The sequence below is a fragment of the Gigantopelta aegis genome, chromosome 6, assembly GCF_016097555.1.
Source record: "Gigantopelta aegis isolate Gae_Host chromosome 6, Gae_host_genome, whole genome shotgun sequence".
NCBI classification, from domain to species: domain Eukaryota; kingdom Metazoa; phylum Mollusca; class Gastropoda; order Neomphalida; family Peltospiridae; genus Gigantopelta; species Gigantopelta aegis.
This window is the reverse complement of record NC_054704.1, coordinates 9,655,475-9,677,322: the sequence shown is the minus strand read 5'-3', so window position 1 is coordinate 9,677,322 and position 21,848 is coordinate 9,655,475. Positions and strand designations below refer to the sequence as shown.

The following is a 21,848-nucleotide window of genomic DNA, read 5'->3' as shown; positions in this document are numbered from 1 at the left end:
TTAATACTTGATTTAAATTGCATAAAACGGCAAGACGAGCGGAATATGTAAGTCAGTTAATGGAGTGGATTTATTTTTATTTATTTTTGTTTTGTTATTTTTGACCATGGCGTTAAAGGGATATACCAAAAAAACACAAAAATAATAATAAAAAAATTAAATTAAAAAAACACAATTAAAACGCGCGCACGACTTATTAAAGGATACGCACGCTTTATTAAAGCGTGCACACGACTTATTAAAGCGTGCGAACGTTTTCTTAAAGCCTGCTCACGAAATATTAAGGCATGCGCACGAGATATTAAAGCGTGCGCACGAGATATTAAAGCGAATATTCTACGATTTCTTGTTACACATGCACATACAGTATTAAATAGATCTGCGACTGACTAATCCAGCGGGTATAGAGGGTTGATGATATGGAAAGAAGATGCGATCTCATTCGTGGATACTTCAGTCTCGGTTTCACCTATGTAGACATAAGGTCATGGCATTGTACTTTCGGTTCGCCATTTAAAGCGACTGTTGAGAGACTGCCACAGACCACAATATGTTTCTATATAGCGTTAGTGACTATAACATTTTTAGAAATTTTTAGAAATATCAGCAGGCCCATGGATTTTTGTATGTACCTTTGCCTGCCTGGAGGAAATATACCCTGAAAAGGACAACCCCTCTTGTCCAGCTCTTTCTCCCAGTATATTGGTTTAAAAAACCCACTAAACCTGGCCGGAATACACACATTTTACACAAAAAGCACTACTTTTCCATTTGCCGGAATTACCACAAACAAATCTTCAATGTCAACACACATGTTTACAAACTACATGCTACATGCAATCCCCTGTCAAGTTTAATCAAATAGTTGCCACTTCAAAGCTGTCTGCCATGAAATAATCACAGTCAAACAGCCAACCAAATGGGAAGATAAATGTGATCTGTGGCCAGACCTCTCACTCTTTCACATAAAAGAATACAGTCAAATCGTCCTTGTCTTCGACTTTATTAGAAACCAACGTGGACTATCAAGACATAGACATGGTTATCGGTGGATGCATCAAAAATGTATCCATTCCAGCTTGGTCGTGAAACAAGAAACAGTACGGTCGATGCTGGCAGTACTGGACCCTGCTGGTGTTCAGCTTCGATCAGCGCGTCGTATACGACGGCGTGTGTACTCTAGTAGGCAACCAAACTTCATGTGGCACATTGATTCCATATACAATTTATATCAATGGCTGCATTGACGGGTTCTCTGGAAAGTTAATATGGCTGGAGGCTGTCAAAACCAGCAGCGATCCATGTGTTGTTGCTGGATATTTTGTAGAAGCATGTGGAAAGTTGAAGGGACGGTCGGGTATGTGTACGAACAGACATGGGTACAGAACACGTAAGAGTTGGCCGCATGCAGCAGTTTCTCAGTGAAACGGCACCATATCGTTACCCATGTTACCTTACTGCAACAATTCAACAAATCAAAGAATAGAATGTTGGTGGGGAATGCTAAGGCGAGAGAATGTTCAGTTTTGGATGTCGTTGTTTCAAGACATACAAACGACGGTTACTTCTCCGGAGATTTCTTGGACAAGAGCCTAATCCAATTTTGTTTTCTACATATTATCAAGGTAATATATTTACCAGCAAGGCAATCATAATAACTATGCATATGTGTGTTATATAGTCGCTTAACCTTATGATGCATATCCAATTGAATTAAAATTAAATCTTAGTTTGTTTCTGCCAGCAAAAACACCTAAAATCATCTCATGGTCTTCGTCCCATTGATCCTTGATGCATTCTGAGGCAATATAACGCTAAGAGGTAGTCTAGGCAATGAAATAAATAAGCAGTTCAGCTTATGTCCCATCCTCTGAAAGACATGACCGAAGACCCTAGGTAATACGGACCACTTTGCTCCAGGATGAATACAAATTAAAAGGTCAGCCAATCATATAGCTCCTCTTAAGTTTAAAAACTGGACTGCATTGTTAACATGGCATGATCGAGTGAAAATGCCCGCCCACGTTAAATAACACGGGCTTTGACTAGTCTATATTTGTAAACCACACAACATTGCGTTTGCTACAGAACGGACGCTTAGATAAGTCCATACAGGTAGACCATCACAAAACGGTATTACAACTCATACCATACAGGTAAGCCATCATAAGACGATATTACACCTCGTACCGTACAGGTAGACCATCACAAGGCGATATTACACCTCGTACCGTACAGGTAGACCATCACAAGGCGATATTACAACTCGTACCGTACAGGTAGAGCATCACAATACGATATTGCACCTCGTACCGTACAGGTAGGCCATCTCAAAACGGTATTACATCTCGTACCGTACAGGTAGAGCATCACAAGACGATATTGCATCTCGTACCCTACAGGTAGGCCCTCACAAAACGATATTACACGTCATACCGTACAGGTAGGTCATCACGAGGCGATATTACACCTCGTACCGTACAGGTAGAGGATCACAAGACGATATTACACCTCGTACCGTACAGGTAGAGCATCACAAGACGATATTACACCACGTACCATACAGGTAGGCAATCACAAAGTGATATTACACCTCGTACCATACAGGTAGGCAATCACAAAGTGATATTACACCTCGTACCATACAGGTAGAGCATCACAAGACAATATTACACCTCGTACCGTACAGGTAGGCCATCTCAAAACGGTATTACACCACGTACCGTACAGGTAGACCATCTCAAAACGGTATTACACCTCGTACCGTACAGGTAGAGCATCACAATGCGATATTACACCTCGTACCTTACAGGTAGTGCATCACAAGACGATATTACACCTCGTACCGTACAGGTAGAGCATCACAAGGCGACATTACACCTCGTACCATACAGGTAGAGCGTCATAAGGCGATATTACACCTCGTACCCTACAGGTAGAGCATCACAAGGCGATATTACACCTCGTACCGTTCAGGTAGACAACCGCAAGGCGATATTACACCTCGTACCGTACAGGTAGAGCATCACAAGGCGATATTACACCTCGTACCATACAGGTAGAGCATCACAAGGCGATATTACACCTCGTACCATACAGGTAGAGCATCACAAGGCGATATTACACCTCGTACCTTACAGGTAGTGCATCACAAGACGATATTACACCTCGTACCGTACAGGTAGAGCATCACAAGGCGATATTACACCTCGTACCATACAGGTAGAGCATCACAAGGCGATATTACACCTCGTACCATACAGGTAGAGCACCACAAGGCGATATTACACCTCGTACCATACAGGAGACCACCGCAAGGCGATATTACACCTCGTACCGTACAGGTAGACAACCGCAAGGCGATATTACACCTCGTACCATACAGGTAGACCATCACAAGGCGATATTACACCTCGTACCATACAGGTAGAGCATCACAAGGCGATATTACACCTCGTACCGTACAGGAGACCACCACAAGGCGATATTACACCTCGTACCATACAGGTAGACCATCCAAAGGCGATATTACACCTCGTACCATACAGGTAGAGCATCACAAGGCGATATTACACCTCGTACCATACAGGTAGAGCATCACAAGGCGATATTACACCTCGTACCATACAGGTAGAGCATCACAAGGCGATATTACACCTCGTACCATACAGGTAGAGCACCACAAGGCGATATTACACCTCGTACCATACAGGAGACCACCGCAAGGCGATATTACACCTCGTACCGTAGAGGTAGACAACCGCAAGGCGATATTACACCTCGTACCATACAGGTAGACCATCACAAGGCGATATTACACCTCGTACCATACAGGTAGAGCATCACAAGGCGATATTACACCTCGTACCGTACAGGAGACCACCACAAGGCGATATTACACCTCGTACCATACAGGTAGACCATCCAAAGGCGATATTACACCTCGTACCATACAGGTAGGCCATCACAAGGCGATATTACACCTCGTACCCTACAGGTAGAGCATCACAAGGCGATATTACACCTCATACCGTACAGGTAGACAACCGGAAGGCGATATTACACCTCGTACCCTACAGGTAGAGCATCACAAGGCGATATTACACCTCATACCGTACAGGTAGACAACCGGAAGGCGATATTACAGCTCGTACCATACAGGTAGACCATCACAAGGCGATATTACACCTCGTACCCTACAGGTAGAGCATCACAAGGCGATATTACACCTCGTACCGTACAGGTAGAGCATCACAAGGCGATATTACACCTCGTACCGTACAGGTAGACAACCGGAAGGCGATATTACAGCTCGTACCATACAGGTAGACCACCACAAGGCAATATTACACCTCGTACCGTATAGGTAGACCACCACAAGGCGATATTACACCTCGTACTGTGCAGGTAGACCATCACAAGGCGATATTACACCTCGTACCGTAGCTAAAAAGACTATCACGAATCGATGGAGCTAACATGTTGATGTATTGTTAGTAACAGAACTTGATGAAAATGCTTAGTGTTTTGGATCATCTGTTTATTGATATATGAATAACATATCTATAAAAGACAACAACTATTTGTATTCAGCTAGCGTTATCGTATGTATATTTGGTAATCTCAGATGAATGTTACTAAGATGCTAAAATAGTTTTGCAACCGTTATTAAAACACTTCTTGCATGCATATATTTCAAGCCAAGTTTTATTACAGATCATGGCCCCATTTTTTGAAGTTATCTTATTGCTAAGATCAGTTATCTTATTCACTAAGATCACCCTAGTTGCATAAGGTAGTTTTGCACTTATGGCGATCTTAACTCTAAGGTCGCTTCGAAAAACGGGGCCCTGATATAGTTTAGATAATGTAAAAATGTCGGAACGGCCAGTGTCGGGTGTGGGGGTGAAGACTCCACACGTAATTGTTCATAAACAATTATTACTTTTAAATAGAAATATCAAAAAATTAGGATTGATTTTAAGTATAATAAGAAATAAGTATGTATATAGGAACAACCAAGTAAGCACATTTACATAAAAATATTCAATATAAATATAATAAAACACATGTATGTATATATGCAGAGTATCTTGTTTCTATCTGTGTATATGTGTACTTTCATACAAACATACATATGTGCACTGTGTGTGTCTATGTATTATGTTTATATAGGTACATGTATGTACCTGTGTACGTACGTATTTTTGCATGCATGTGTGTGTGTATATATATGCATGTATGTATGTGTGTGTATGTATATTTGAGTATGTTTGTGTGTGTGTGTGTGTATGTATGTATGTATGTACATGTGGTGTGTGTGTGTGTGCGTGCGTGCATGCATGTATGTATGTAAATACTAGTATTTACTAGTGTTTATATATGTACATTACTTACTTATGATTATGCGTGTGTGTGCACAAAACTGTTTGAAAAAATAAAAACTATATTACAAAAGGCAACGTCTGACAAGAATACATCGTTACATATAACGTCATATAACGTCATTTTAACGCATCAGCTGTAAACGGCCACCATATTAATATAATATATGTATATACAACTGTATCACAATTTAATAGAACTGGCATTTCTGTTTGGTTTTCATGATAAAAAATTACCTTAAAAACGTATATAATTATCAATGTTCTACTCAACAGTCACTCAGATAAGAGTTGTGTTGGGGTTTTTTTAAAAACAAAAGGAACAAATTTATGAATCCTGTTGTTGTTTTCTAAGTACGCGTGTTTAAAGGCGCTATGTTAAAGTTGCAATAAAGACGGTTCCCGCCAAAAATACTTTAATGCTTTGAAACATAAAATTTATACCTTCAGCTATATACCTATACAACTTCACAAACAAATAATTCCATTTACCATTAGAAAAAAAAATTAATTAAGAGACAAATCTTGAAAGTGCGTCACAGTGACGTCACTTTTTATGCGTACATATTCATCACACTAAGTTAACCGAGAATTCTTTGCAGAAAGCTAACAAAAGAAACAAAGATGGTGACCATGCCGTATTTAGCCAAAATTTACTTGGGAAACCATCATGTCGTACAGTGCAAGAATTTTTAAAACTATTATTCCAGAGTTACTTATGGTGAGGTTGATTAATTTTTAGTTATTTATTTTACAAATAAATGTGAAAATAACGAAATATTGTAGATTCAACTTTGACATAGGACCTTTAAGCATTGTAAATGTATTTAGCAGCACACGTGTAAGAGAAACACTAGGCTCTGTAAACTGGGCCCCAGCAGTTGATTAGTGTTGAGCTGACAGGCGTCGTGTTATCCGTAGTAGTGGTAAGTCCTCGTGCTGAACACGACGACACGCAGGACGACGATGACGATGATTATGATGATGCCGAAGATTATTGCGCCGATGGCCACTTTCTTGGCCGTCTCTCCTTTCTGCCTCGCCAGTTCGAAATCCCCGGTGTCTGACGCATTACGTGACTAAAAGAAAAATTGCAACACAATCGATTAATATGGTCAAAGAAAAATCACAGGACAAGGAAAGCTGGGTCCGTGCTTATAAAAGGTTCAAGATTCCAGACTCGATCTTTAATGACGTCACATTCCAGTTTTGACTTGAGATGAAGCAAGACGTTGTGACCTGCTTTCTCGATTAGCCGCCCCCTCCCCCCCACCCCCTCCCCCCTCCTCTCAATCTAGGGGGACGTATCCAGTTTTATGGAGTTTCGCTTCAGTACTACATCGCCTACTCCAGGTCACGGGCAACCGTGACCTTGGTGTATGGCGACCGGGAAAAAAAGAAAGGAAGATAGAAGAAGAGGAGACGTGTTTATTTATTTATTTTTGTTTGTTTATTTTCGTCTAAATGGCTCCAATCACCTTCAACTTTGGCTGAGCAGTCCAATCTTTTGTTTGGCCTCAATGTTTGACCAGATATGGTTTTTCTCAACCTTACTAAATTTTTCCAAATTCCGCCCACGTCAAACTCCCTCTCCCCCTCCTGCCCAGGAATTGGTCACTGGCGAAGTCAGATGCTAAGTCCGGAGTGGGCGTGCCTGAACCTTTTGGATCCTGTCTTTTGGATGGTGCATATAAAAGATCCTCTGCTACTAATGAGAAAATGTTGCGGTTTCCTCTCTAAGACTATATGTCAAAATTACCCACTGTTTCACATGCAATAGCCGATGATTAATACATCAATGTGCTCTAATGGTGTTGTTAAACAAAAACAAACTTTAAAATGTCGTTAAATGTCATTAACAACACTTAGGAATATTTTGTACTAAAGCTATTTGCTGTTTAATACATGCTTATAATTCGACACTGCTGTTAGGGAAAAAAACAGGATATTATATGCCACGGCCTTTAATGTACCAAATGGCTGAAACGAAACAAAAAAAATACACCTAGGGTGATCGAACTTGTGTCTTACAGCATCTCAGAGGAGCACTGTGCCACTGAGCTACTTACAATAAATTAAAATCAGTCATTAAGGGTTTGGTTACAGTCATTAACATTTTCAAGAGGTTAAAAACCGTACGATGGGGTAAGAGGTGATGTAGTAAATACATTGATATCAAACACAATTGTTGGGGGAGAAAAAGGTACAAACACCTTGCTAACTGTGAACTGCTAATAATCTAGGATCTGTTTGTTTGATTTTGTTTCTGTTTAACACCACTACAGCACGTGGACTTATTAATCATCAGCTACTGGATGTCAACATTTTTGTAATTCCGACATGCAGTCTTAGAGAGGAAACCCGCTACATTTTTCATTTTAGTGGCAAGTAGATGGGATACCACATAGAACGGCCTTTGACATACTAGTGATGCAATTGCTTGGATGGGGAAAAACATTCAGAAAATGTGTCCACTGAGGTGATTCAATCTTACGATGCAAGCACCTCAGGCGAGCGCTCTAGCGACTGAGCTAGATCTCGCCTCAGTGTATGATCTGTGACACCTTGGATACTTCCTACAATGGTTATAAAACAAACAAAAAAACGTGTTTTCTTTTGTCATAACGGGGTAATTACAGGTATTGATAACTACAAAATGAAGTATAAAATCTGCTAGACTTTGATAACCATTTAGCACCATAAATAAATAAATAAATAATTCGTTAATTAAATATCTGGAACAGGCATCAGTAATAATCAGGTGGTGACATCTGGTGAATGCTAGGCCTTTCAAACCATCCTGCACTATATTAAATAATCGCAATATAGGATTATTATAATAATAATAATAGTAATATAGGATTATTTAATAAATACGACTTGTCTCACACTTGAAAGTAGATATACTTACACTGCAACAAGTACATCAATTCTCTGTTTTTAAGAAGAAAGTATTTATTATAAACATAGTGTAAAGTAGACTTTCTACTACTATAATACCAATAACATTGCATGCAAAAGGTCAAGCAAGATCTCTGATGACGTCACTAACTTGTATATTACTTGACAGTACAATTTTAATGTTTATCATCTAATTTTAATATTCATGATCTAATTTTAATATTCATCAACAATTTCTATATTCATTAACATCGGAAATGACGTACGCTATTTGAAGAGATGAGGGCACAGATCGCCATTGGCCAGCAGAAAAAGCAAGATACGATGGACAGGATGAGGTAATCAGGTGGTCGGACGACCGGCTGGACAACAAATGTTCCCATCTGAGGCTGGACAATCTGAAACAAAGGGTCGCTTATAATCAGAACAGAACAGAACAGAACAGAAGAAACCTTTACTTTAACTCAGATTACATAAATTGATACATGAGCAAACAACTACTTCTGCATGTACAAGGCATATTATTACAGCTCTACGTAATAAATAAAATAAATAAAATAAAATAAATAAATAAATAAATTTGCATAGTGAATTAAATGTTTTTTAAAACACCGTTAAGAAATTTATAGATATTATTTAGTAACTTCATATCACAGTATTTAACAATGTTTTGTCTAGTAAAGAAATACTTTGGTATATACATGCATCTTGCTTTAGTAACAAAAAAACGAAATGCATTGAAATAAATAATGATATTCTTCACCAACGACATCGAGTGTTGGAATTTCATCATTGCACCACATAACGATACAATCAGCTAAAAGGCACAGACGCCGAGAGAGAGGAAGGCATAGGAGTCATTGATCCGCCCCTATTCTGGAGACTATGCATACCCCCATCCATCCCTAATATGATAAAAGACAAAGTAATCTACAACGGGATCATCCATCTTTCGACGCCTATGAAGGATTTGAATTATTATATGTATAATTTACACCTGTTTTTACATTGACTTGGACAGACCCAAAATCTTGCACACCATCGCAGGTGTGAATATTACTTCCACAAGCGAATATAGATCATGGCGTAAACGTGCTTTTCTACAGTTCTTACTATCGTAGTGTCCCAGACGGAATATATACATGTAGATTGGCTTTTGTGTTTTTTATATTATATCTGCGTTCCATTTACATGTATATTTGAAAGCATCTAATACCATTACTACCAAAATGACCCGGCTAAATGTCGTATTGCTCTTTTATAGAGTTTCGATAAATTCATTATCTCACCACTGTTTCTTGACAGCCGGCGCCTGGTGGCGGCCCATACCCTGGCTGGGGTGGTCCGTACCCCGGTGGTGGTTGTCCGTAACCTGGTTGAGGTTGTCCGTAACCTGGTTGAGGTTGTCCATAGCCTTGTGGTGGTCCGTAGCCCGGTTGTTGCTGGCCGTACGTAGGGGGTGGCTAAAATTAGAATTCGGTTATCAATGTACTTGTAGAATGATAACAGTTTAATATTTATATTAAGAACTTAAAAACTGTTTTTAGTACTTAGAAAGTGATAAAGGATTAACATTTATATTGGTTTCTTAGTAATTCAGAGAGAGAGAGAGAGAGAGAGAGAGAGAGAGAGAGAGAGAGAGAGAGAGAGAGAGAAAGAGAGAGAGAGAGAATGTGTAGGACCCTAAATGTAGTAACTAGTATATACTATGTGGAACGACTGCAGTCCGGACAAAATGTATGTTTGACGAAACGGTTACGCTATGTGTTCTACGTGTCGATCAACAGGTTTCGAAAAGAAGAAAAAACTCACATTCTGTGGTGGGTATCCGTCAGGTCCTTGGGCTGCCTCTGAAAGAAACAAAGGAAGAAGTGTTAGTATCCTTATCGGTCCTGGCGGTGGGACACAAACACACAGGCAGTCGACATGACTATGAGTGCACAGAGGACGTCTGGGACACGATCAACTGACACGTATTACACCCCATCTCCCTTGGGACACGATTAACTGACACGTATTACACCCCATCACCCCTGGGACACGATCAACTGACACGTATTACACCTCCATCTCCCTTGGGACACGATCAACTGACACGTATTACACCCCCATCTCCCATGGGACACGATCAACTGACACGTATTACACCTCCATCTATCTCCCTTGGGACACGATCAACTGACACGTATTACACCTCCATCACCCTTGGGACACGATCAACTGACACGTATTACACCTCCATCTCCCCAGGGACACGATCAACTGACACGTATTACACCCCATCTCCCTTGGGACACGATCAACTGACACGTATTACACCTCCATCACCCTTGGGACTCGATCAACTAACACGTATTACACCTCCATCTCCCTTGGGACACGATCAACTGACACGTATTACACCCCATCACACTTGGAACACGATCAACTGACACGTATTACACCTCCATCTCCCTTGGGACACGATCAACTGACACGTATTATACCTCCATCTCCCTTGGGACACGATCAACTGACACGTATTACACCCCATCACCCTTGGAACACGATCAACTGACACGTATTACACCCCATCACCCTTGGAACACGATCAACTGACACGTATTACACCCCATCTCCCTTGGGACACGATTAACTGACACGTATTACACCCCATCACCCTTGGGACACGATCAACTGACACGTATTACACCTCCATCTCCCTTGGGACACGATCAACTGACACGTATTACACCCCCATCTCCCATGGGACACGATCAACTGACACGTATTACACCTCCATCACCCTTGGGACACGATCAACTGACACGTATTACACCTCCATCTCCCTAGGGACACGATCAACTGACACGTATTACACCTCCATCACCCTTGGGACACGATCAACTGACACGTATTACACCTTCATCTCCCTTGGGACACGATCAACTGACACGTATTATACCCCATCACCCTTGGAACACGATCAACTGACACGTATTACACCTGCATCTCCCTTGGGACACGATCAACTGACACGTATTATACCTCTATCACCCTTGGGACACGATCAACTGACACGTATTACACCTGCATCTCCATTGGGACACGATCAACTGACACGTATTACACCTCCATCTCCCTTGGGACACGATCAACTGACACGTATTACACCTCCATCACCCTTGGGACAAGATCAACTGACACGTATTACACCTCCATCTCCGTAGGGACACGATCAACTGACACGTATTACACCCCATCTCCCTTGGGACACGATCAACTGACACGTATTACACCTCCATCACCCTTGGGACACGATCAACTGACACGTATTACACCCCCATCTCCCTTGGAACACGATCAACTGACACGTATGACACCCCATCTCCCTTGGGACACGATCAACTGACACGTAAGACACCTCCATCTCCCTTGGGACACGATCAAATGACACGTGTTACACACCCATCTCCCTTGGAACACGATCAACTGACACGTATGACACCCCATCTCCTTTGGGACACGATCAACTGACACGTATGACACCCCATCTCCCTTGGAACACGATCAACTGACACGTATGACACCCCATCTCCCTTGTGACACGATCAACTGACACGTATGACACCCCATCTCCCTTGGGACACGATCAACTGACACGTATGACATCCCATCTCCCTTGGGACACGATCAACTGACACGTATGACACCCCATCTCCCTTGGGACACGATCAAGTGACACGTATGACACCCCATCTCCCTTGGGACACGATCAACTGACACGTGTTACACATCCATCTCCCTTGGAACACGTTCAACTGACACGTATGACACTCCATCTCCCTTGGGACACGATCAACTGACACGTATGACGCCTCATCTCCCTTGGGACACGATCAACTGACACGTATGACATCCCATCTCCCTTGGGACACGATCAACTGACACGAATGACACCCCATCTCCCTTGGGACACGATCAACTGACACGTATGACACCCCATCTCCCTTGAGACACGATCAACTGACACGTATGACACCCCATCTCCCTTGGGACACGATCAACTGACACGTATGACACCTCCATCTCCCTTGGGACACGATCAACTGACACGTGTTACACCTCCATCTCCCTTGGGACACGATCAACTGACATGTGTTACACATCCATCTCCCTTGGGACACGATCAACTGACACGTATGCCACCCCATTTCCCTTGGGACACGATCAACTGACACGTGTTACACATCCATCTCCCTTGGGACACGATCAACTGACACGTATTACACTCGCGCACTGTAGCCCTCTCAGTAGCCTGTCTAAGCTTCACCTCCAAAAAGAATGAAAGAAAGAACATTTAACAACACCCCAGCAAGAAAAATACATCGACTACTGAGTGTCAAACTACGGCGAAGGTGTAAAGGAAGTGACAATTAACACGAATATAAAAACTCAAAGTCAAACTAAAACACAGTGTCAAGTATAATTACAATTGATGGATTGTGTTTGAACACGCACATATCTAACAATACTGTACAGAGGCGGATCAGAGGACCCGCCCCAACCCAAATATAGACAAGTGCCTTATCTCTGTTGTTTTCTTTTCTTTCAGGTAGTACTAAACCAAATAACTTCCGGCTGGGTCAAAGTTCGAGGTGCACCTAACTTTTGATAGAGAAGTGAACACCACAAGTCCTGTGATTGGTTATAAATGTGAGTGTGTTGGTTGTAAAAAACATTACTTTCATCTGGGCTAAAAATGTATGCAATTTTATTTCATCTAGTACCACTGTGTCAAATAGCCTTGTGCTTGGAACATGTATGGGGTACCTGTAAAAAAAAGTACTCAAATTTTGTGCGGAACTAGGGTTGTCGTAGACGCTACCCGTTATCTCAGAAATGAGCAGCTTGACACCCACTTTTTTGTGATTCACTTTAAGGGTGAGGGGTGGTAGTATTTATATCCGTGGCGTTTATGTCGATTGATACGTTGCAGGTAGGAGTTTTAGCCACATGTTACTATTGTCGTCTATGGGATTTGATTTGGTAGTATACACCCTTCAACTCTTTTAATAAAGAATTTACTTCCAAATGTATTGAATCCACCAAAACAAATTAAACCAGAAACTGACAAAGCGGTACTGCCCTTTGTAAGGGCCATTGAAGTTACGATTTTAAGGGTTTTTTTAATTTATTTTTTACTACATTCTAACTGAATTTATTTTTCTCTTGTTTTAACTACTAGTATTATAACTGTTTTAATACAGTATAGTGTATATTTGTGTGTTGTATATATTACAGTACACCTGGCTCTGTTTTAACTACTAGTATTATAACTGTTTTAATACCGTATAGTGTATATTTGTGTGTTGTATATATTACAGTATATACAGTACACCTGGTTCTGTTTTAACTCCATCTCTGGCAGGTTGATTGTGTTATCACGTGCTCGTATGTATATTTATGTAGTTTATATCTGTGTTGTCGTGTTTAGGTTTTATTTGATTTTAGTTATCATCTGATGTTCAATATCTCTATAAAAGTTTTTAATTTTAAATTATGTTTTGATTTAACCTAATCTATGTTTTAATCTTACTTGGATTTTAACCTAATATCCCGGGATCTACCTGTTATTAACTTGAAGTTACAACTATCACTGTCATGCTCTCTACAAACTGCTGCTGAAATGGCAATTTTGGGTTTAACGACTGGAATGGAGTCCAAAAATATATATTTTGGTTTTGGCTGCCGCTCTATTTGTGACTAATTCATTTCATATTTAGACTGAAGCAAAGAATTATGTTTTATTATATTTGTAAATTTGGTTATTATGCATTATTTTTTTCTTTCTCTTCTAATTCAAATTGTGAATTCCATAGCCTTATTACCCCACCAACTCCCTATCTAGGACACATCCACCGAGGAATGTCGGAGAATGTGCCCAAGACAGTCGTGCTTGAACCTTCAGTGGATGTAACCACGAGTCAAATGACTGACTGATTTATTGATTGATTGTTTTCGTTTTTGTTTTTTAATTAATTAGGTTGCCTTTTTACGAGTTGGTCCATATACCCCCTACCGGTCTCGGTGGCGTCGTCGTTAAGCCATCGGACATAAGGCTGGTAGGTACAGGGTTCGCGACCCGGTACCGGCTGCCACCCAGAGCGAGGTTTAACGACTCAATGGGTAGGTATAAGGCCACTACACCCTCTTGTCTCTCACTAACCACTAACAATTAACAACTAACCCACTGTCAGCCCAGATAGCTGAGGTGTGTGCCCAGGACAGCATGCTTGAACCTTACTTGGATATAAGCACGAAAATAAGTTGAAATGAAATGTGCCCCCTTTCCGTTATTCACATCCCAAAAATAAATATTCCATGTATCCGCCGCCCTTGCTAGGTCTTTGATGCACTTAATACTTTCACAAATCACCACACAATAATTAAACGTTCAGCATAGATGTATAATGACATTCATGATCGATGTAAACCGTATTTCTCCCGCGTATTAGATGGACCTGTGTAGCTAACGTTGAACTTGATCACATTCTGTAGAGGTCGTCAAACATGCCTTCAGCCGATATTGATAACGATGCGTTTGAGACATTTGTTTTTCACAAAGTGACAACACATTCCGAGGAAAGAAAGAAAGAATAAAAATGAAAGAAAGCCTTCAGCTGATTTTGACGATGATACGTTTGAGATATTTATTTTTCACAAAGTGACAACACATTCCGAGAAAAGAAAGAAAGAATAAAAACGAAAGAAAGGAAAGAAATAAGATAACGCCTTTATAGTCTGAGTATCTGATCATTGCTTGTTCTCCACACAATCTAGTCGCATATTGCCACTCACATTCCATCAATAATTCTATTTCAACAGATGTTACCTAGCCCACTTACAAGCATAACTGTTTAAACGTTCACCGATATTTTGTCATGATCTGCATTATACATATGCCTCCAGTAGGCGTTATATATATATATATATATATATATATATATATATATATATATATATACATTGTATACATTTTAATATATTATAAATTCCAGTTAGCATCACGTTATTTTTCCATTAGTAGCCAGGGATCTTTTATATGCGCAGTCTCAGACAGGATAGCACATACCACGGTCTTTGAAGTTTGATATACCAGTCGTGATGCAATGACTGGCACGAGAAATAGCCCAATGCCAGTATGCCTTAAAAGTAAGGCACCAGACATCAACAGCTTGTTAGAACACGTCAGTCAACCATAGGTCAATACAATGCGCAATAATGTATTTCGTTTAAACAATATGTATTGATCAAATTGTATTCTAATGGATTCGGCTTACACTGGAACGAATTTTGTTTCAGCCAGTATCAACATGTACAGTATTTCCTTAAAATTGGTTCAAAAGTGCAAAACAAATATGTTAGACAAAAACTAAATGTTGTAGTCACTTTGTATAAAAATTAGCAACTGGTATACCAAAGGCCGTGGTATGTGCTATCCTATCTATGGGGTGAGGTATATAAAAGATCCCTTGCTACTAAATGGAAAAAATGTAGTGGGTTCCCCTCGAAGACTATATGTCAAATTACCAAATGTTTGACATCCAATAGCCGATGATTAATACATATATGTGCTCTGGTGGTGTAGTTAAACAAACTTTATTTATTTTCGACAGTCGCAACAGACACAACAGCCGGACCTAGCATGCATGAATTACATTTATCTGCAATCTTTTTTCTTTTTTTCTTAGTTTCAAACTCTCTTTCACGATGTAACATACTAAAGTATAAGCAAAAACATCCTTGCGAAGTGCACCATCGGGTAAGTACAAAGAAGACAGTCGGCAGATGAAAAGTAAAGAAGCGATCAGAACAATAGGAAACTGTTTCATTTAGTTCAACTTAATTTCTTGTTTATAATCCAATTAAGGTTCAAGCACGCTGTCCTGGGCACACACCTCAGCTATCTGGGCTGTCTGTCCTGGGCAGGGGGTTAGTTGTCAATTGTTAGTGGTTAGTGAGAGAGTGTAGTGGCCTTACAACTACCCACTGAGTCATTAAAACTCGCTCTGGGTGGGAGCCGGTACCTGGCTGCGAACCCTGTTCCTACCAGCCTTATGTCCGATGGCTTAACCACGAGGCCACCGAGGCCGGTGGGAAACTGTTAGAAAGGCTTTGCGTATTACACAATAGATAAGAGCCTCGGATTGATGGTGAGGTTTATGGTGTTGGCCGCCTCTTCACCCACAACTATTCCTTTTGGAAATATTATTTTGCATTTCATAATTATACTATTATTATATTATTTCGGATTTATTTATATTATATTATTACGGATTATACCATTTCAAAGTAAAATGTATAGCACGTCCGCGTTTCCTCGTTAGTAAACATTCCAAATCCGTCATTGCGACACTGTGTACTAAAGATTCGAGACATGGCGCAATATGCCAGTGACTCGCTAAATCTGAATGACAAAACCGTAAAAGGTGACGAAGGCGCAAACGGATCTTAATGTATGTTGATTTCGCAATCCTGGTCTATGTTAGTCAGGACGATGAAAGGAACATTCACTTAATGTGCGCCTTGAACTAGATATGTGTACCACACATACGTCATCTTTAGAAATTCTCTTTGGACCTGCTGACAAAAGAAAACCTCATAGCAAAATAAGACGACACGCCAAACGACAAAATACCGTGTTTTGATGCACGATGACAAAAACACGCCTGTGTGTGACCCTATTACTGTCTAGAAGCACGACGTTTCTATTTATAAGACCACCACAAACACTTGAAACAGGTAAGAATGCTAGTCTACTGAACAACATACACTGTAATTCAAAAGTTAATGTTTGTTTAGTTTAACAACACCACTAGAGCACACTGATTAATTAATTAATCTTTAATTGCACCATCAATCAAAGGTGATTGATGATTAATAAAACATATATTTCCGGGCAGCATTTAGCTCAGTCGGTTGAGTGCTCGCCTGAGTTGCTTGCGTCGCAGGATCGAACCTCCTCAGTGGATTCATTCAGCTGATTTTTCTCGTTCCAACCAGTATACCACGACTGGTCAAAGGCTGTGGTATGTGCTTTCCTGTCTGTGGGAAAGTGCATATAAAATATCCCTTGCTGTTATTGGAAACATTTACCAGTCGTGATGCACAGGCTGGCACGAGAAATAGCTCAAATGGGTCCACCGTCGGGGATCGATCCTAGACTGACTGGGCAGCAGGCGAGAGCTTTAGCATTAGACTATGGCTTGTGCCTCCCCCACTAGAGGATGTACCGCTTTTATATACCAATCGTGGTGCACTGGCTGGAACGAGAAATAACCCAATGGGCCCACGCATCGGGCTATGTCCAGCCCCCTCACTGTGTACACGCCAGAACGACAATGGGTCCTGTCTAGGTAAACTTGTAAGAAACGAACACTCATCCCCTCGCTTTAAACGAGTACAAATTGCTAGGGACAGTTTAAATGACGCTATCACTCAGGCCAGCCCCCTCACTTTGTACACGCCAGAACGACAATGGGTCCTGTCTAGGTAAACTTGTAAGAAACGAACACTCATCCCCTCGCTTTAAACGAGTACAAATTGCTAGGGACAGTTTAAATGACGCTATCACTCAGGCCAGCCCCCTCACTGTGTACACGCCAGAACGACAATGGGTCCTGTCTAGGTATACTTGTAAGAAACGAACACTCATCCCCTCGCTTTAAACGAGTACAAATTGCTAGGGACAGTTTAAATGACGCTATCACTCAGGCCAGCCCCCTCACTGTGTACACGCCAGAACGACAATGGGTCCTGTCTAGGTATACTTGTAAGAAACGAACACTCATCCCCTCGCTTTAAACGAGTACAAATTGCTAGGGACAGTTTAAATGACGCTATCACTCAGGCCAGCCCCCTCACTGTGTACACGCCAGAACGACAATGGGTCCTGTCTAGGTAAACTTGTAAGAAACGAACACTCATCCCCTCGCTTTAAATGAGTAAAAATTGCTAGGGACAGTTTAAATGACGCTATCACTCAGGCCAGCCCCCTCACTGTGTACACGCCAGAACGACAATGGGTCCTGTCTAGGTATACTTGTAAGAAACGAACACTCATCCCCTCGCTTTAAACAGAGTACAAATTGCTAGGGACAGTTTAAATGACGCTATCACTCAGGCCAGCCCCCTCACTGTGTACACGCCAGAACGACAATGGGTCCTGTCTAGGTATACTTGTAAGAAACGAACACTCATCCCCTCGCTTTAAACGAGTACAAATTGCTAGGGACAGTTTAAATGACGCTATCACTCAGGCCAGCCTCCTCACTGTGTACACGCCAGAACGACAATGGGTCCTGTCTAGGTATACTTGTAAGAAACGAACACTCATCCCCTCGCTTTAAATGAGTAAAAATTGCTAGGGACAGTTTAAATGACGCTATCACTCAGGCCAGCCCCCTCACTGTGTACACGCCAGAACGACAATGGGTCCTGTCTAGGTATACTTGTAAGAAACGAACACTCATCCCCTCGCTTTAAATGAGTAAAAATTGCTAGGGACAGTTTAAATGACACTATCACTGAGGCCAGATATTCAGACAGTCATATAGGATATATTATGTTTCCGTGTTGTTATTATGCAGGGCACTGTGCATGTGTGTGCGTGCGTGCGCGCGTGTGTTCATGTCTGTGTGTGTGTTCGTGGGTATGCGTGTGTGTGCTCTCTCTCTCTCTCTCTCTCTCTCTCTCTCTCTCTCTCTCTCTCTCTCTCTCTCTCTCTCTCTCTCTCTCTCTCTCTCTCTCTGTGTGTGTGTGTGTGTGTGTGTATGTCACAAATGTTGCACATAATGTATCAGTCACATGGTTTCAAACCACAACAGAGAACTAATGATGTTCCATTGATGCTAATAACTTGTTTAGTTTACTACATCCCGTTTGCGTCAAAGGGATTGACATGTAATTCCGTAATGAATAACGTTGTAATTCATATAAAAACATTAAGTTTTAAACCTATTCTAACCCGTATAACATTTTTTGCCAAAAAAAAGATAAAGAAACAAAATATTAATAAAAATCTCAGTATGAACTGCAAACATCTACAGCAGCTGAGGGACACTACCTGGACAACTACAGCAACACTCAAGAAGAAGCTGTACGGTACGAAAAGTGATCAAGAGAGAACAGTCACAGCTGGACTCAACGTGTAGTCGTCAAGAGATGGAAAGAGGAAGAAAGAAATAAAGGTTTCTTGACAAATTGCCGTCAAATTCCTTAGGTTAAATCTTACTTCTCTATAAAGGGATGAAAGAAAGTAATTACAACGTCGGGTACAGCGCGTGCAAGTGTTCCTCCAGACTCTGTCTATTGTATTATCGAACACTAACAACAATTCTGCCTACCTTCGCTATTCTAACATTTGTCTTTACCCCTTTATTAAAAATGAGATTTAATCTATACAATTTGGTGGTAATTTGTTAAGAAACGTTATTACTGACATAGATTTTGAAAAAATAAATATTATAGGAGTTGTTATGGGTGTAAAAGTTAATAATGGTTTCATATTAATTATAAAATTATTCATTATAATCTTTATATGCCAATTCATTGTACCCCTTTTAACGCAAACGGACCTTTTTATAGTCACTCAGGGCGATGGAATATTTTTCTTCATTTCTAACCCTGCATTATAGTGGGGAAATTCCACTAACGTGTATTTACACTGTAAGATTACAATATTGACAAAATGACATGAATATAATCCGACCGGTGACCCCATTTTACGAACTTCACCTTGATTGACCTTATTATGTTGATATAGCCGAGTTTGTTCGATATAACGACATGATACGGACATGTTGTTCAGGTTTGTAATACTGGTGGTTCTGCATGTAGGTATGTTACAGTATTAGTATGTGTAGTATAATTATTACCTAACTGTAATCCCTAGAAATTTGGCAAGGCAAATAGATTTATAGATTTATGGTAATTTTTACCATTTCGGGGCACTCTTTTCCATTTAAGACACACACAAAAAAAGAGCGATCAAGAGAGAGAGAGAGAGAGAGAGAGAGAGAGAGAGAGAGAGAGAGAGAGAGAGAGAGAGAGATAGATAGATAGGGGTGCCCAGGACAGGCGTGCGCTACAACAGCTTGTTCTGAATATACAGGTTAAACTCTGACCCGGCCTGACCATCCGTCAACACACAATTACTTTCACTATGCTGTTGCAGTGACGCGAAACTTGTACAATGGGTTTGGCCTAATGAAAAAACGCGGTTATCGGTGCATGTCGCCGCCAATTACGTTAAATGTTAATGTTCTTTGTTTACGTGTGAAAATGGGTTTGGTGTGTAATTTGTGTCAAAAACTCATTCGAATAATATTATGCACACAATTTACTGAATATGATATCATAGTTTCATCATTTAGAGTTTTACTACGCCACTTCTATAAACTGTTGAGTTACAACACTTCTATAAACTGTTGAGTTACAACACTTCTATCCATTGTTGAGTTACTACTCCACTTCTATAAACTGTTGAGTTACTGCTCCACTAATATAAAATGTCGAGTGGGTAGGACTTTCTTTTGGCACTGTCACGTAAAAAGAACATTATAAATATTTACCATAAATAGTTAGGGTTAGTGACAGTGGCAAAGGAAATCTTCCGTTGAGTGTTCCAGGTGAAGGGAGAGCGCTCGCTTAAAAGACTGGCTATTATGCCAAATGTGATAAGATAAAACACGATGGTACCAGTTAAATTGTTCGCGAGCGCTCACCCACCATAACGAATTACACAGCAATAAACAATAGACCTGTACAATGAACTTGCAGAAAAACATAGAGAATCGGTGTATCGCAATAAATGTAAACAACCGACTCTTGTTTGGTCTAAGTAACCCTGACCTCATTCGCCATCCCGCAGTAGAAGCATTGAACACTAATTGATACTCGTAAACACATCGTGGATACATATTCTTAAAATAAACACCGAAACACTCGCAAAGGTGAAAAGATGTCCCCCATTACTATTAGGCTTAGCTACCGACAAGGTAGCAGCTATAAATAAAAACATTTGACGTTAAGGGCCCAAGAATCGCGCGTTGCCAGCAAATTGCTAGTGTTCGAGTGGTGTATAGTACAGGCCGTGTTGGCGTGGTATTAACGGGTTCTTACCATATTTTTTCTCCATGTTCTCGGTGTGGTTTCCCGGCTAGTCCGTACAAACGATGGCTTGTTTGTGATCCGCTGAATACTCCTCCTACTTGACGCTACTATCCCTGATACGTAGTAAACAAGGCCCCGCCTTTCCTTAATCCTGCGACGGATTTTACGCAATATCCGGATTGAAATCTGAGTCAGTAGCAAATGTGTGTACAGTGAAGGTTCCACAGTACTAAATAGAGTCGCAGGCGCTACAAAGTACAATCGCATTAATATTGTCAGTGATGCTCAGTTTGGTTTTCATCCAGGAAGACTGCTATTCGTATTGATTGATGGCTTCCTTTTGGAATATTTTATTAATAACTTAGGTTTGCCGATAAAATTTGATGGTTGCAAGAGCTAGCTCCGAGA

At 40.7% G+C, this 21,848-nt stretch overlaps 1 protein-coding gene across 1 annotated transcript; it reads right to left on the bottom strand.

Annotated features, from left to right (window-relative positions):
• Positions 1-5,324: 5,324 nt before the first annotated feature.
• On the bottom strand, positions 5,325-21,603 carry LOC121374859 (proline-rich transmembrane protein 2-like). Its single transcript, XM_041501966.1, has 5 exons — positions 21,450-21,603; positions 10,098-10,135; positions 9,575-9,748; positions 8,552-8,683; positions 5,325-6,463 (listed from the first exon to the last, which is right to left on the bottom strand). The coding sequence occupies exons 1-5, from the start codon at positions 21,463-21,465 to the stop codon at positions 6,296-6,298; spliced, it is 528 nt and encodes a 175-aa protein (XP_041357900.1). The 5' UTR covers positions 21,466-21,603; the 3' UTR covers positions 5,325-6,295.
• Between the last annotated feature and the right edge of the window lie 245 nt (positions 21,604-21,848).

Bases quoted from the DNA above. Each gene is read 5' to 3' on its own strand.
- LOC121374859 (XM_041501966.1), bottom strand. The intron at 8,684-9,574 runs GTGAGATAATGA...CCTTTGTTTCAG, and splicing joins CCGGCTGTCAAGAAACAGTG to ATTGTCCAGCCTCAGATGGG. The intron at 6,464-8,551 runs GTACGTCATTTC...TTTTTCTTTTAG, and splicing joins CCCTCATCTCTTCAAATAGC to TCACGTAATGCGTCAGACAC.